The sequence below is a fragment of the Corvus cornix genome, chromosome 21 (genome assembly GCF_000738735.6).
Source record: "Corvus cornix cornix isolate S_Up_H32 chromosome 21, ASM73873v5, whole genome shotgun sequence".
Classification (NCBI taxonomy): domain Eukaryota; kingdom Metazoa; phylum Chordata; class Aves; order Passeriformes; family Corvidae; genus Corvus; species Corvus cornix.
This window is the reverse complement of record NC_046350.1, coordinates 1418-16515: the sequence shown is the minus strand read 5'-3', so window position 1 is coordinate 16515 and position 15098 is coordinate 1418. Positions and strand designations below refer to the sequence as shown.

The 15098-nt window shown below is 51.4% G+C and overlaps 1 protein-coding gene across 5 annotated transcripts in view; it reads left to right on the top strand.

The window, feature by feature from the left end:
• The window catches only part of UBR4 (ubiquitin protein ligase E3 component n-recognin 4), a 75545-nt gene extending 61070 nt beyond the window's left edge, over positions 1-14475 (top strand). For all 5 annotated transcript variants that reach the window (XM_039563836.1, XM_039563835.1, XM_039563834.1 and 2 more), the window contains 16 exons: positions 331-452; positions 1326-1523; positions 1654-1734; positions 3945-4032; positions 4416-4543; positions 4925-5032; positions 6251-6370; positions 7469-7659; positions 7966-8139; positions 8610-8709; positions 9523-9741; positions 9976-10089; positions 10498-10640; positions 10965-11090; positions 12031-12225; positions 14003-14475. In XM_039563836.1, coding sequence (XP_039419770.1) covers positions 331-452; positions 1326-1523; positions 1654-1734; positions 3945-4032; positions 4416-4543; positions 4925-5032; positions 6251-6370; positions 7469-7659; positions 7966-8139; positions 8610-8709; positions 9523-9741; positions 9976-10089; positions 10498-10640; positions 10965-11090; positions 12031-12225; positions 14003-14414 — 2519 coding nt within the window. In that variant the 3' untranslated portion in view covers positions 14415-14475. The remainder of the gene's footprint in view (positions 1-330; positions 453-1325; positions 1524-1653; positions 1735-3944; positions 4033-4415; positions 4544-4924; positions 5033-6250; positions 6371-7468; positions 7660-7965; positions 8140-8609; positions 8710-9522; positions 9742-9975; positions 10090-10497; positions 10641-10964; positions 11091-12030; positions 12226-14002) is intronic.
• Positions 14476-15098: the final 623 nt, after the last annotated feature.

The window sequence follows — 15098 nt, the reverse complement described above, 5'->3', positions numbered from 1 at the left end:
CTAAATGACTGCTGTAGTCAGGGGGGTTCATGGCTTCAGTATTTCCTGTTGGCACAGAAAAGTTGAATAGCATTTCTAGTCTCCTCTTATTTCCAGGAATCTCAGCCTCCTCCTGTTTATGGGGCTGTTTTACTGCAGCCCGGCCATGCAGAGGTTTTCCTAGTAACCCTACCAATAAATCCCTTTCATCTTTCACCGAGGGGATTCGCAAAAGAAGAGAGCACCAAAGCGTGGGGCTGACTGCAGGAGGATTTATTGTGTGTGCTGAGTTCAAGTGGAATCTATAAAATTGACTCCAGTGTCCATTTTAATGCTCCCTTTTGTTGGCAGGCACAGAGTCTGAGACCAAGGCGTTCATGGCAGTGTGCATAGAGACCGCCAAGCGTTACAGCCTCGACGACTACCGGACCCCAGTGTTCATCTTCGAGAGGCTCTGCAGCATCATCTACCCTGTGAGTGGGGCAGGGCTGCACCACCAGGAGAGTCACACTGCCTAAACAGAGCCAGGGAGTGCTTTGGGAAGGGACTTAAAGATTGTCCAGTGCCACCCCCTGCCATGGCAGGGACACCTTCCACTATCCCAGGCTGCTCCGAGCCCCATCCAACCTGGCCTTGGACACTTCCAGGGATGAGAAAGCCACAGCTGCTCTGGGCACCCTGTGCCAGGGCTTCACCCTCATAGGGAGGAATTTCTTCCCAATATCTGACCTAAATTTCCCCTCTTCCAGCTTAAACCCATTCCCCCTTGTCCTGTCACACCAGTTCCTGATGAACAGTCCCTCTCTGGCTTCCCTGGAGCCCCTTCAGACCATGGGAGGTGCTCTGAGGTCTCCACACAACCTTCCGTTCTCCAGGCTGAACATTCTCATCTCTTCCCAGTCCCCTGAGCAACTCTATGGCCTTCTCTGCACTTGCTCCAACAGTTTCATGTCCTTTTTTTGTTGAGGAGGCACAGAACTGTGTGCAGTGCTCCAGGTGGGGTCTCATGATAGAGCGGGACAGTCACCACCAGCCACCTCTAGCTACCCTAGATCTGGTTCCTTTTCCCCAGGAACAGCAGTGTCTGCAGTCATGGTTTGCCATTAGCCAGTGCAGAGCTCTATCCCAGTGTATCCCAGTGTATCCCATTTGGGAGGTTGCTGTTCAAGTTCCCTGAGGAATTTGGTTGCTGAATGATCCTGGAGATCCTCTGAGTGTGGCATGCAGAGCAGATGCTCCAGTGGGGAAAGGAGTGAAGGTTTAGGGACGTCCTGCCATAAAAATGCAGGAATGGGAGCATGGTTAGGGAAAAACTTATTCACTCTGTCTCTGCTGCTAATCTTTAGGAAGAGAATGAAGTCACCGAGTTCTTTGTCACTCTGGAGAAAGATCCCCAGCAGGAAGACTTCCTGCAGGGCAGGATGCCAGGGAATCCCTACAGCAGTAACGAGCCTGGCATCGGGCCTCTCATGAGGGACATCAAGAACAAGATCTGTCAGGACTGTGACCTGGTGGCTCTGCTGGAGGACGACAGCGGGATGGAGGTGAGAATTTCTTGAGGTGGGGATTTCTTGCACAGACCTGTGGGATGCCGGTTTTGGGCAGCTGGTGGTTGCTGGGTTGGTGATGCAACAACCTGAGCTTGTTCTTGACTTGTTCTTCTCTCCCTTTCAGCTTCTGGTGAACAACAAGATCATCAGTCTGGATCTGCCTGTGGCTGAGGTCTACAAGAAGGTGTGGTGTCCCACAAACGAGGTGTGTGTTACCTTTGTACATGTTAACAGCACAGAGCACCCGTCCTTCGTACCAACAAAAAAAAAAAGGGGAAAAAATCAAAATCACACGAGTCAGGATTTATTTCCTGGCATGTAATTTACTGGGTGTAACTGCTCAGCACCTTTGGTGCTCTGTTAGGACAGATTGTGCACAGCCCTGCAACGTGAGTGATTGCAGAGCACTGCCCCAGGTGAGCTGTGTCCTGTGTCACGTGTGACTCTTCCTGAGGAACAAACTCCCTGTGTTCCCTTGGGGAGAGCTGAACGTTGGCGCTGCCTTTCAGAGCACATTTCACACTCCATCTGCACACAGCAGTTCCATGTGTGTGTACACACAGGGACACCAGATTGCTCATCAGTCTGTGCTTCGGGGACGAACCCAAGTTATTTATGCACAGAACATCCAATGGTTCTCCATATTTGCACTTCTGCTCTCGTGTTTTTCGTCAGCATCTCAGGCACTTGGCAGATTCATCCTCCCAGTTTGCTTTTCATAGTATTTGTTGAGTGTTTTTCACATGAAGAAATGGACCCAACAGTCTTAAGGGTCCAGTCCCCCATGTCATGCTGAGCTTGTTCCAGAGGTGGATGTGGTCCAGACCGAGCTCTTCCCTTCCTTCCTCGTAGCCACTAAAATAAACTCCCAGTGAGGCCATCAGGCTCAATCTTGCCCACTACAAATAGGTTTTTAGAGGCACTTGAGATCATACAACAAGACTGATTTGCCCAGCATTTCTTGGTCATTCCTCATTTCCTCCTGGCCTCAAATCACCTTTGAAACCTGTTTCCTGAAATCATTTGTGGGAAGAATTCAAACAAAGTGCCAGTTAGCAGTGAATGAAGATAAAATGGGTCTCATTAATGCTTTATTTCAGTAACAAAGCCTTCAGTACTGCAAAATCGAGCCCAAACCTTGTGAGAGGGATAATTTTTTAGCGAGGTACCAACCTGGAAAGGGAAGTGAGGTGCTGGTGTTAATCCGTGAGTTCTGATTTGAATTCTGATCCAGTCTCTGGTGGGAATGATCCCCGTGCTGCCCCTGGGAGCAGCGAGGAGCTGTTCCCGTGGGATGCCAGGCTGGAGCTGATGTGCAGCTCTCCCAGGCAGCAGCTCTGATGGTGAAAGGCAGAGTTTGCTCAGCATTCCTGTGGATGAACAGCTTTCATCTGTCTTCCTTTGTGAGCACCTCCTGGAGCCGCCCGTTCCCTGGGAGCGACAGGCGCACAAGAAACGCAACCTCAGGCCCCTTTTTGTTTCCCTTGTCTCTCAGTGGCTTTTTTTGTTCATCTGCCGTTTTACCAGGGCCCCTGTGGTGTTAATTGCTGGTCGCCAGCGTGGCCTTTGAGCAGATCTTCCCCCCGGGGCTTTCCCTGTGCTTATGTATTTGCAGTGACATTAAGCACTGCTTATTCCACATTAGGCTTAGCACGATCCTTGACAGGTTTTCTCTTGCAAGGTCTCCTGCTCCCAAATCTGGGATTTTTCTTTTCTGCTTTTTATTCAGACCTATGGATTAAAAATGGAAAGTTTTGTGATACGCTGTCAGTATTTCCAGCTGGAAATGCATCTGGAAAACTGTCCCTTTCTCAGGGTAAAAGCACGGCTTTTTTGGCTGCATCATTTCAGTGAGGTACTGTCTTACTGAAAGCTCATTAAATTGCCTTTTTACTCCTCCTCCCTTTGCCATCACTGCAGATTTTATCTGTTTGAAAGCATTCGTCCAATTAGCCTGTCCTGCTTCATTTCCTGGGCTGTGCCTGCTCCCTGTATTTCCCAGGTATGCTGTGCCATACTCTCTGAGGAAAGGTTGCCATGGAAAGCAGGTGTTCCTTTGCAGATGAACCCGTTTTCCTTGGCTAAACCTTTCACTGGTGTTGAAGGAAACCTGGAGGAGATGTGAGGAGGAAGAGACTGTTCATTACCAGTCTGTCAATTAATTGGCAGTGCCAAGAAAAGCTGGACAGACCTAGGGATGAGTTATTGATGTTTTTGCAGGTGGCTCTATTGTTGTTTTTAATTCATCTCAGGAAGGGGAGAATGAGGGAGTGAAAGATTTCCCTGTGTTACCATCCTCGAGTGAAACAGCACAAGGGAGAGCTGGGGCTGCAGTGTCTGCACACCCTGAAACCAGAACCAGGCTTGTGCACGAGTGCCCAGAGATACAATTAATGAAAAGCTCTGCTCTTGCAGGGGGAGCCCATGAGGATCATTTACCGCATGCGGGGGTTACTGGGAGATGCAACGGAGGAATTCATCGAGTCCCTCGACTCCACCACTGGTAATGCATTTGTCTGCTGAAAGCTGGGATTAGATTTGAAATCTGAGGTTTGCTGCAGAGCAATGACATTATTATCCTCACAGCAGTGAGCTTAAAGTTGATTGACGTTGCTTTTGCTGCATTTACCTGCTTCACCTCGAGTGAAGGAGGATTTTAACAGCGCTTTAAAGCTGTGCTTCAAATGTGAGCACTTGCATGGCACGGGGACCATTCTGCCCAGCCCTTCTTCATCTTCCTGCTCTTAATTCTTTTTGAATTCCATACAACTGAAGTTACTTGAATTGCTGGTAAATGCGTGCTGCTCTACGCCCCATTTCTGCTTCCACTGCGCGAGCGTGTCCCTGTGGCTGCTCCTGTCCTCACCACCCGTGTCTGTCCTGCAGATGAGGAGGAGGATGAGGAAGAAGTGTATAAGATGGCAGGAGTGATGGCCCCCTGTGGAGGCCTGGAGTGCATGCTCAACAGACTGACTGGGATCAAGGACTTCAAGCAGGGCCGGCACCTCTTAACCGTGAGTCTCCCTTTGGCTCTGGGGTCAGGAGTTACAGGGTGCCAAATGCCACAGACATCCATGAGGTTTAGACAATCTCCTTTGAGCTGGAGCAGTTCCTTCCCTCTCCCATTCCTCTTGGTTAACAATTCCTTACAGAATTTGACGTGTGTAGAAGCTGAGGAGTTGGTAAGACTAAATCCTGTCTCTCTCTAGCGTTTCCTGCCTTGGCCTTACGTGAAAACCAAAGCTGTGCTAAGATGTATATACAGATGTAAAAATCTGGGCTGAACTGTACCCCAGAAGTGTAATCAGGTGTATTACTGGGTGCTTTTAGTTTCAGCAAAATCCCCCCCTCGTTGTGCAGGTACCACAGAGATCCCTTGTCTGTGTTTTTTGTAGGTGCTGCTAAAACTCTTCAGTTACTGCGTGAAGGTGAAAATAAACCGGCAGCAGCTGGTCAAGCCAGAGATGAACACTCTGAATGTCATGCTGGGGACTCTCAACTTGGTAAGGACAGCCTCGGCTTCCAGAAGTGTTTTTTCCATGATTCCCATGAATTTAAGCCACTTCTGGCTGCCCTGCTGCCTTGTGGCAACTACGAGAGATGGGAAGTGTTGCTGTGCTGGCATGCAAATGATCCCTTGGACGTTCCCACCCTAAACCAGTGACTGCTGGTATTCCAGTGCCTCTTCCCACCTCAAACCAGTGACTGCTGGTGTTCCAGTGCCTCTTCCCACCTCAAACCAGTGACTGCTGGTGTTCCAGTGCCTCTTCCCACCTCAAACCAGTGACTGCTGGTGTTCCAGTGCCTCTTCCCACCTCAAACCAGTGACTGCTGGTGTTCCAGTGCCTCTTCCCACCTCAAACCAGTGACTGCTGGTGTTCCAGTGCCTGCTCCCACCTCAAACCAGTGACTGCTGGTGTTCCAGTGCCTCTTCCCACCTCAAACCAGTGGCTACTGGTGTTCCAGTGCCTGCTCCCACCTCAAACCAGTGACTGCTGGTGTTCCAGTGCCTCTTCCCACCTCAAACCAGTGACTGCTGGTGTTCCAGTGCCTCTTCCCTCCTCAAACCAGTGACTGCTGGTGTTCCAGTGCCTCTTCCCACCTCAAACCAGTGGCTACTGGGGTTCCAGTGCCTGCTCCCACCTCAAACCAGTGACTGCTGGTGTTCCAGTGCCTCTTCCCACCTCAAACCAGTGACTGCTGGTGTTCCAGTGCCTCTTCCCACCTCAAACCAGTGACTGCTGGTGTTCCAGTGCCTCTTCCCACCTCAAACCAGTGGCTACTGGTGTTCCAGTGCCTGCTCCCACCTCAAACCAGTGACTGCTGGTGTTCCAGTGCCTCTTCCCGCCTCAAACCAGTGACTGCTGGTGTTCCCCTGAGTGCTCCCACTCAAACCAGTGACTGCTGGTGTTCCCCTGAGTGCTCCCACCTCAAACCAGTGACTGCTGGTGTTCCAGTGCCTGCTCCCACCTCAAACCAGTGACTGCTGGTGTTCCAGTGCCTCTTCCCGCCTCAAACCAGTGACTGCTGGTGTTCCCCTGAGTGCTCCCACTCAAACCAGTGGCTGCTGGTGTTCCCCTGAGTGCTCCCACTCAAACCAGTGGCTGCTGGGGCTCCCCTGAGTGCCCCCACTCAAACCAGTGGCTGCTGGGGCTCCCCTGAGTGCCCCCACTCAAACCAGTGGCTGCTGGGGCTCCCCTGAGTGCCCCCATGTCTTGCAGGCTCTGGTGGCTGAGCAGGAGAGCAAGGACAGTGGGGGAGCAGCTGTGGCCGAGCAGGTGCTCAGCATCATGGAGATCATTCTGGATGAATCCAACGCGGAGCCTCTGAGCGAGGACAAGGTGAGTGCCCGGGGCCCGTTGCCTGGGATTCAGGACTGCACATCCCTGCTCACGGGGATGCTGAGCTCCAGGAGCTGCAGGGGGGTGCTGATGGAGTCTGAGCCTCCTTACACTTCTGGCAGGTCGTGGGGAAGGGCTCAAGGAGGGCCCTGAAGCAAAAGCACTGCAAGGCTTTGTTAGGATGGGTCTTGCATGGTTGGGTGAGGGTTGTTAGGCACTGCTTGGATCCTTTCCTTCCTGCTTTGGGCCACAGGCCAGGGAGAGACAAGAAAAGACACAGCTTGGCCTTGTTTTTTGGAGTGTTTTTGTATGTGTTGAAAACATGATTGATTTTCCAGCTAATTGAGAATAAAATGAATCTCAACCAGACTGACAACAAGAAGAGTTTCTCACTCATCTTTTGAAGCTGTGGGTGGACAGGAATCTGGTGTGCTTTGGGTTGGAATTATTAGACTTTTGCCTGGAAAATGCTTTAACAGTAGGTGGAATAAGGCAGCTGTCAGCTAGAGGAGTTGATACTGATGCCTTGAGGTGGCCACCTGAAAGCAGAGGCTAGACAAAAATAAGAGAATAAAAGGGCCTTCAAAGGGCCTTCAAAGGCACACCCTGGGCAGTCCAAAGGCTACACCCAAGTTGGACCCTGGGCCACGGGTCCTTCACACTTTTATAAGTTCGGTCCATTTGCATGTCAGGGTTAATTCTCCAATTACAATTTCAGTTAATGATGTAATTACCCCAAGTCTGCCCCTCCTCTTCAGAGCCTTTTAGTTTGCACATTTTGGGGCCTGGGACGATCGAGGTGTCCTTGAAGAGCAAACCTAGAGAGGCTTTGTTATGTCTGACCAGCGTGAGAGAACAGCAGCTACCAGGCCACACTTCAGCTTCAGAGTGACACACCAGGCAGTACAGGACTTGAAAAATCTAAAAGTTATAACCTAAGGCATCAATACCATCCCACAAGACCTTTGGGAACGAGGCTGGGTTTTATTTTTATCAGCAACTATCCCTTCACAACTGGAGTAGTCCTCCAGCTACCAGAGTGAGGATTTTCTTGTCGATTGATTCCTGAATGTAAATCCTGCTCTTCTTCCTTCCCAGGGCAACCTGCTCCTCACGGGGGACAAGGACCAGCTGGTGATGCTGCTGGACCAGATCAACAGCACCTTCGTGCGCTCCAACCTGAGCGTGCTGCAGGGGCTGCTGCGCATCATCCCCTACCTGTCCTTCGGGGAGATGGAGAAGATGCAGATCCTGGTGGATCGGTTCAAGCCCTACTGTAACTTCGACAAGTACGTTGGCACAGTTCAGCTAAAAGCCCCTGAAATCAGCTGTACTGCCACGTCTCTACTTTATTTCCTCACTGGTGCTTACTCCAGTGTAATGCCAGGCTTCAGCTTCATTTCCTCTTTCACTTCTAAGCCATTTTTGAAAGAAATATGTGAGCTCTAGCTGGAGAAATAGGTCCTTAGAGAGTATTGTGAGGTGACAGGGGCCTGAGTGGCTTTTCTGAGTCTCTGAGCTGGGGCAGGTACATCATGCAGTGATAATGAAAATGAGAATTACAGGCAGAGTTACCATTTCTTCTCTTTGTTCAGGTATGATGAGGAGCACAGTGGAGATGATAAAGTTTTCTTAGACTGCTTCTGTAAAATAGCAGCAGGAATAAAGAACAACAGCAACGGCCATCAGCTGAAAGATCTCATCCTGCAGAAGGGAATCACACAGAATGCCCTGGATTACATGAAAAAGCACATTCCCAGTGCAAAGAAGTAAGAGTCACTATTTAATGTGTGTGGTTAATGTGTGTGACTGTCCTGGACATCCTCCTCATTCCATCCCCACAATCTCCCAAGAAATCCATGAACAAGTGCACGTTCAGGAGCATTCAGACGTCTGGTGAGGCAGTGCACATACAGGGATGAGCTAAAAAGCCTGAAATCCTCCCATTTGATACCCATCCAAGCTGATTCCTTGGATATCACCATCCTCGTGTTTCCTGCCTGTCCCCTCCTGTTGCACGGCAACAGGGTTTTTGCTGTTGGTGGCCAGCTCATGGACATAAATTCCCCAGGCTAAGAGTTGGCACCGTGGCTGTGCACAGCATGGAAGTGGGAGTGTGGCTGTCCCTTCATTAATTAGCTGACGAGGGACACGGGGGAGGGAGTCCTCCCTGCAGCCTGGAGCCATGCTGCTGGCTGCGACACTGGCCCTCAGCTGCTGCCTCTGGTTTTCCGTGCAGTTTGGATGCAGACATATGGAAGAAGTTCTTATCTCGACCTGCACTTCCTTTTATCCTGCGCCTGCTCCGAGGCCTTGCGACGCAGCACCCTGCAACACAGGTGAGGAGACTGCCCGGGAGGCATGGGGGACGTGCCTGCATGGTCACTCTGCTTTGGGCCTGGAGCTGAGGGTTAATTCCTCTAAGAGTTGGTTCTACACTCATTTCTCTTGGGTTTTGTCATCCTCACCATAGCTGGAACAGGTTTGCTCACAGCTTTTCTCTGCCCGAAGATGTTGGTTCTAGTCTGATGGGAATTTTCTTAGGGGGATAAAGCAGAGAGAAGATCCAGTTCTCCTGATCTTACCTGTTCCAAGAATATGAGAGCCTGTTGGGAATCCCAAAGTAGGCATAGATATGGAAGCTGTTCAGGTATTCCCTGGGCAAGTTCTGCCTTTGCAGAGCATCCTCTGGGTTTTGTGTGTCACACGACAAGATTGGGAACGTGACTTTGTGTCTTTGTCTTGATGCCTTGAGCCTCTGCTGGGCAGCTTGGGGCATCATCTGGAAAAGTCAGAGATTCTGACTTCAGTATTTCCTCCTGCTGCATGGTGTGAGACTGACACACCGATGTGAAAAGAAGGTAATTATTGATAAGCTCCTCAGGGCGTGTTTGTTGGTGTCTGAAGGCATCAATACAGTGTCTTACCACAAAATAAATGTTTTATCCAACATCCCCATCTGAGCTCTTGGTAATGGCCAGCGGAGAGGCAAATTGCCCCAGTGTTACACACAGCTTTAGGGCTCAGGGGCATTAAAAAAGGAAGGAAGACACTTGTTGCAGCTCAGGGCTGCTGTCCCCATGGGATTAGAGGGGACAGGCCCTGTCCTGAGCCCCTGTTCCTGAGCAGTGCTGCGTTCCCATCCCTGCCAGGTGCTAATAGGAACAGACTCCATCACCAACCTGCACAAACTGGAGCAGGTGTCGAGTGACGAAGGGATTGGGACGTTGGCAGAGAACCTCCTGGAGGCACTGAGGGAACACCCCGAGGTGAACAAGAAGATCGACGCCGCGCGGAAGGAGACGCGCGCCGAGAAGAAGAGGATGGCCATGGCCATGAGGCAGAAGGCCCTGGGCACCCTGGGCATGACGGTAATGGCTGGGTCATTCAGGGGCTTTTCTTCCTGCCCTGCTCAGAGTGCCTCAGCAGGAAGTGTGTAAAATGATTTCTTGATGGGTACTGCAGAGCTCCAGCCCCCAGCTTGCCTGGTGCTGCCGGAGAGGGAACACGGCTGCTGGGAAGTGGGATGGGCATTCCAGTGCCAGTGGTGGGGCTGGTGTGGTTTGTCATTCTGTTTAACCTGCTTGAGCTTTTCTCTCTTCCAGACAAATGAGAAGGGCCAGGTGGTGACCAAGACTGCGCTGCTTAAACAGATGGAGGAGCTGATAGAGGAACCGGGACTGACCTGCTGCATCTGCCGGGAGGGATACAAGTTCCAGGTAGTGGGAGCTAAAAGTTCCATGTCATGGTGGATGGGAGATGCAAGGTAAAGGGAGATTCAGTTTTCAGGTAATGGGAGATAGAAGTTCCAGGTGAAGGGAGGTGCATTTTCAGAGCCCTCTCACCTCCTAAGGGGACTTGCCAGTGTCTGGCTGCACAAGTGTTGGCACTGGAAGATCAAGAAGTCTCAGGGCTGGTTCTTGAGATCAGTAATTCCAGAGGTGGCTGGGAAGTGGAAGTGTGTTTTCAGTGAATACAAATATCAGTTTAAGCAGTTTTAACACAGTATCAGTTTAAGCTTGAGGTTGAGACTGGGAGAGATTCAATTCAGTGTGGTGTGGAAAGAGCAGGAAATGTGACCTGTTGCAGAGCTGAGTGGTTTCTAAGCCAGCTGTGTGTCCTTGCAGCCCACCAAGGTACTGGGGATTTACACCTTCACCAAGCGCGTGGCACTCGAGGAGTTTGAGAACAAGCCCCGCAAGCAGCAGGGCTACAGCACCGTGTCTCACTTCAACATCGTGCACTACGACTGCCACCTGGCAGCTGTGAGGTACGGGCTGCCCACAGCCTGGGGCTCAGGGCCTTTCAGGGTGGTTTGGGGTCACAACACTCACCGTGGAACTCGGGGTGGGTGGGCTTGGTTGTTGGTCACTTTGCAGCCACTTCTCTGTCAGGGTCTGCTTTGATATTCTTCCCTTCTCTGTCAGGGTCTGCTTCCACAGCTTCTCTCAAGGCTGGCCTTGGCAGAATCCAGGCCTGGACTCTGCAAGGCCAGCCTTGAGAGAAGCTGTGGGCTTGTCATTTTTGGGATGTTTCCTTAGACAAAAGCTTGCATCCTCCTGACTTGCCCGCCGTGCTCCCTTTCTCCGTGCAGACTCGCTCGGGGCCGTGAGGAGTGGGAGAGCGCAGCCCTGCAAAATGCCAACACCAAGTGCAATGGGCTCCTGCCCGTGTGGGGGCCCCACGTGCCTGAGTCTGCTTTTGCCACGTGCTTGGCACGGTGAGTACAGAGAGGTTCTTCCCCAGCTGGTTGCATGTGGGTGAGTCAGAGCCTTGCCACACACTCCTCTGAAATCTTGGCATCAGGGGTGGTGCAGCTGAATCTTGGTAAAACTGAGCCATTTCAGGTTCTACCATCAAGAGTGAATCTCCTAAAAAATACAGGTGTCTGTTTGCTCCTTGGCTTTGTGTAAATAATTTCGGTGCCTCCTTAGCCCCCACTCACTGCTGAAGGTGCAATGTTGATTCCTTTGTATGAAAGAAACCTTCTGATGCCAGTGGATTCCCTGGGGTAGATTTCCAGACTTCTCTGGGATGGTAGTGAGGTATTTGAGCACCTACCTGGAGCAGATGGAGATGCTGTTGGCAGGATTCTGGTTCACCTCGTGCTGGGTTTGTAATGTCACATTAGAAATTTTGAACCTGACAGGGTGTAGGTGTAGATGAGATATTGGGAAGAAAGTCTTCCCTGTGGAGGGGTGTGCACTGGCACAAGATGCCCAGAGAAGCTGTGGCTGCTCCATCCCTGGAAATGTCCGAGGCCAGGCTGGATGGGGCTTGGAGCAAGCTGGGATAGTGGAAGGTGTCCCTGCCCATGGCAGGAGTGACACTGGATGCTCTTTAATGTCCCTCCCAATCCCAGTGTGGGATTCTGTGGGATCAGGAGTGGTAACCTCCTGGAAGCATTTCAGCCAGGGAGCTGTATCCGAGGTCGTGGACATGGGAAAACAGTATTGATGAGTGGACAGATATCTGCAGATGGAATTGGATTTGCCAGAGTGAGCCGAGAGGCTCCCTATGGGGAGGTTAATCCAAGGTAGCAGGGGCTGCCCTTGTGCAGCCTCTTCACTCTCTAATGCTTCTCTGGGCCATCCTTGCTCGGGTTCTGGGCTGTGCTGTGCGAGGAGGAGCCTGCTGAAGGTTTCCCTGCTGTTTTGCAGACACAACACGTACCTCCAGGAGTGCACGGGGCAGAGGGAGCCCACGTACCAGCTCAACGTGCACGACATCAAGCTGCTGTTCCTGCGCTTCGCCATGGAGCAGTCGTTCAGCATCGACACCGGGGGAGGCGGCCGGGAGAGCAACATCCACCTCATCCCCTACATCATCCACACCGTGCTCTACGTGCTCAACACGTCAGTGCCACCCTCACCCTGCCCTCCCTCAGCTCTGAGTGCTGCACTCTGGGCTCTGCTTTGTGCACGGGGCAGGAAAGATGGGAAATCACACAAAGTTTTAGGAGGAACGGGATTGCACATCTTAAGTAGGTTGTTAAGGATTTACATTGTTGGGAGTGAAGCCTGGACATGCTGGATAACAGGGAGCCTATTGAGTAAAAGCAATTGGGAATTAGCTTCTCTTTCCATTCTAGATGTAATTATTACCTCTGGGGTGAGCAACAGGGTTATTACATTAAAGAAACTCTGCCAGCTTAATTTTCTCCTGAGCAGGCAGAAGAGACACTGCGATGAAGTAATTGTTAGTTGAAAACTTAACCCTGATATCATTTTATTCAGTGTTCAAATAACACAGTTTTGTTTCCAGATTTGACATCCTGGAATTCTCCTGGAGGAGGGTTCAGGTCCATCAGATTTTCCTGATATTTTTAATTATTTTTTTGGGCTATCATTTTTGGTTTTTACCAATAAACAGCAGTGCTTTGGCACTACATTGAGGCTACATGGCCACATCCGTAGGCACCCAGATGCTTTGGAATGCATGAGCTGGTTCTGATCCTGCAAAAACGGGATGCCCATATTTATCCTCTATTTGAGTAGTTAGATATTAGTAAGTAATACTAATTAGATGAGGGTATAAATATTACAATATGCACCAAGGTCACTCCAAATGCAGTGCAGTGAAATCCCTCTCACTTTCCCGCCTGGAACTAATCAAGGTTTTGGCTGTAATACAATTTGTCTTTTGTTTTTAATATCTATCTCCAGATCCCTGTGCTATTGTTTTTCCAGGCCTTTGGGAGACAAATAAATGGAACTATTTGTTTCATCTTGTTAGGCTGCTGTTAGCACCACAGAGCCCAGAACCCACTGGGCAGACGTGGAAAAACGCCTTCTGTACTTCCCAGACAGAATTTTTAATACGAAATGGAGAAAACAAAGAGCTACTGCTTGGCTCCCAGCTGCATCTTCCAGCAGATGAGAAGGTCACACAATCCTGACAGCTTTATCTGCTGGGATGCTGCTTGATGTTTGATAGGGAGAGTTTAGTTTATCTCACTTAAAAACCAAGGGTCTGACCTGGCTGTCAGCCTCTTCCTGGTGCAGCAGAGCCGTGGGTGTGGTGAAGTGTGATGCAGCTTCCCAAAGGCTCCTGTGGCACATGGTTTGCACTGTCACTTCTGGGGTGTCAGGACTCCTGGGACACTGGAGCTCTGGGGGAAAGGAGGAAGGTTGTAAAATTATATTGATACAAGCTTGCAGTAAGTGCAGTGTCTCTGGGGTTTGGGTTTGGCCTCTGACTTCCCAGGGGTTGCTTTTGCAGTAGAGGAGTTGTGTAAATGGATCCGGGTTGGCTGCAGGAGCTGCAGTCGCTGTGCGGTGTCCCATGGGAGATGGTTCCACTCCAGTGCCCGGCCTGGCTGGCCTGGCTCCGTTTTTTTTCTCCAAAAAAAGGGAAAAATACCTCTACAGTGGTGTTGTCTTCCATTGGGGCAATGGCAGCTTCCTGGCAAACCTCTCTAGTGGCACCCACAGCTCCAAGGAAAATGTGTTTGCTGGGCTTGCGTGCTTCACTGGGAGCAGATCCTCAGCCAGAGGATGAATTAGGGGGAAGCTGGTGGTGCCCAGCTGTTTCCCTGTGCAGGGGCATGGGCAGCCCCCGCCGAGCTCCTGGGGAGCAGCAGCTGAGCCCGCCGGGGCCGGAGCAGCCCCTGAGGCTTTCCTTGTGTTGCAGAACCCGGGCGACCTCGCGGGAGGAGAAGAACCTGCAGAGCTTCCTGGAGCAGCCCCGGGAGAAGTGGGTGGAGAGCGCCTTCGAGGTGGACGGGCCCCACTACTACACCGTGCTGGCCCTGCACATCTGTCCCCCGGAGAGGTGGAGGGCCATCCGCGGGGACATCCTCCGGCGCCTCCTCGTCACCTCCCACGCGCGCGTGGTGTCCCCGGGCGGAGCCAGCAGGTCAGTCCCCTGCCCTGGCTGGGCACCGCTCCTGTCGCTGGCACAGAGCCCCGCGGGTCACGGGCACTGTCACAGAGCTTGTGTCACCGTCACAGAGCTGCTCGTGTCACTGGCACACCCGCTCATGTCACTGTCACAGAGCCACCGCAGCTTACGGGGAGAGCGTGTAGTTTACACCGGGTGTTAACCCCTCTGAGTAACCTTTGCGCTCAGTGCTGCAGAGCTGCAGAGTCCCAGCCTGGCTTGGGCTGGGCTGGGCTGGGCTGGGCTGGGCTGGGCTGGGCTGGGCTGGGCTGGGAGGGACCCCAAAAGCCCCCCCAGTGCCACCCCCTGCCGATGGGCAGGGCCAACCTCCCACAGCCCAGGTTGCTGCAAAGCCCCGTCCAGCCTGGCCCTGAGCCCAGGAGCACTCGGTTCTGGGTGTTCCTTGGAGTGGATCAATGAGCTGATCAATGGAAACGATGCTTTTCCTTCTTCCCTCCCCCAGCTCAGCACTGCAGCAGCTCCAGCCATGAGCTGTCTCCGAGCTGTGCCTCACTCCCTGTTTGCCTCGCTAAAGAAGCTCGTTCTGGGCCCTTTTGATCAGCACTCCAGCCTCCCTCAAATAGAAAAATAGAAATAGAAATCAAATGCCGTTGCTTTTTAAAAAGAAAAAAATCAATAGCAGCTGTCAGGCACTTGAAGCACGAGAATAAGTGGCTGTGCCTGCCTGACAAAGGCACAATATTTCCAGAGAGGGAAAGGGAATTCCGGTTTCTGAAAGGATGATTTGAAATAGCTGTCATAATTAGGAATCAATTCATTATTATTCTAAGTCGCCTTAAAGGGCATTCTTATGTTGATGACATTAATTAGGTGTTTGATAAAGTCA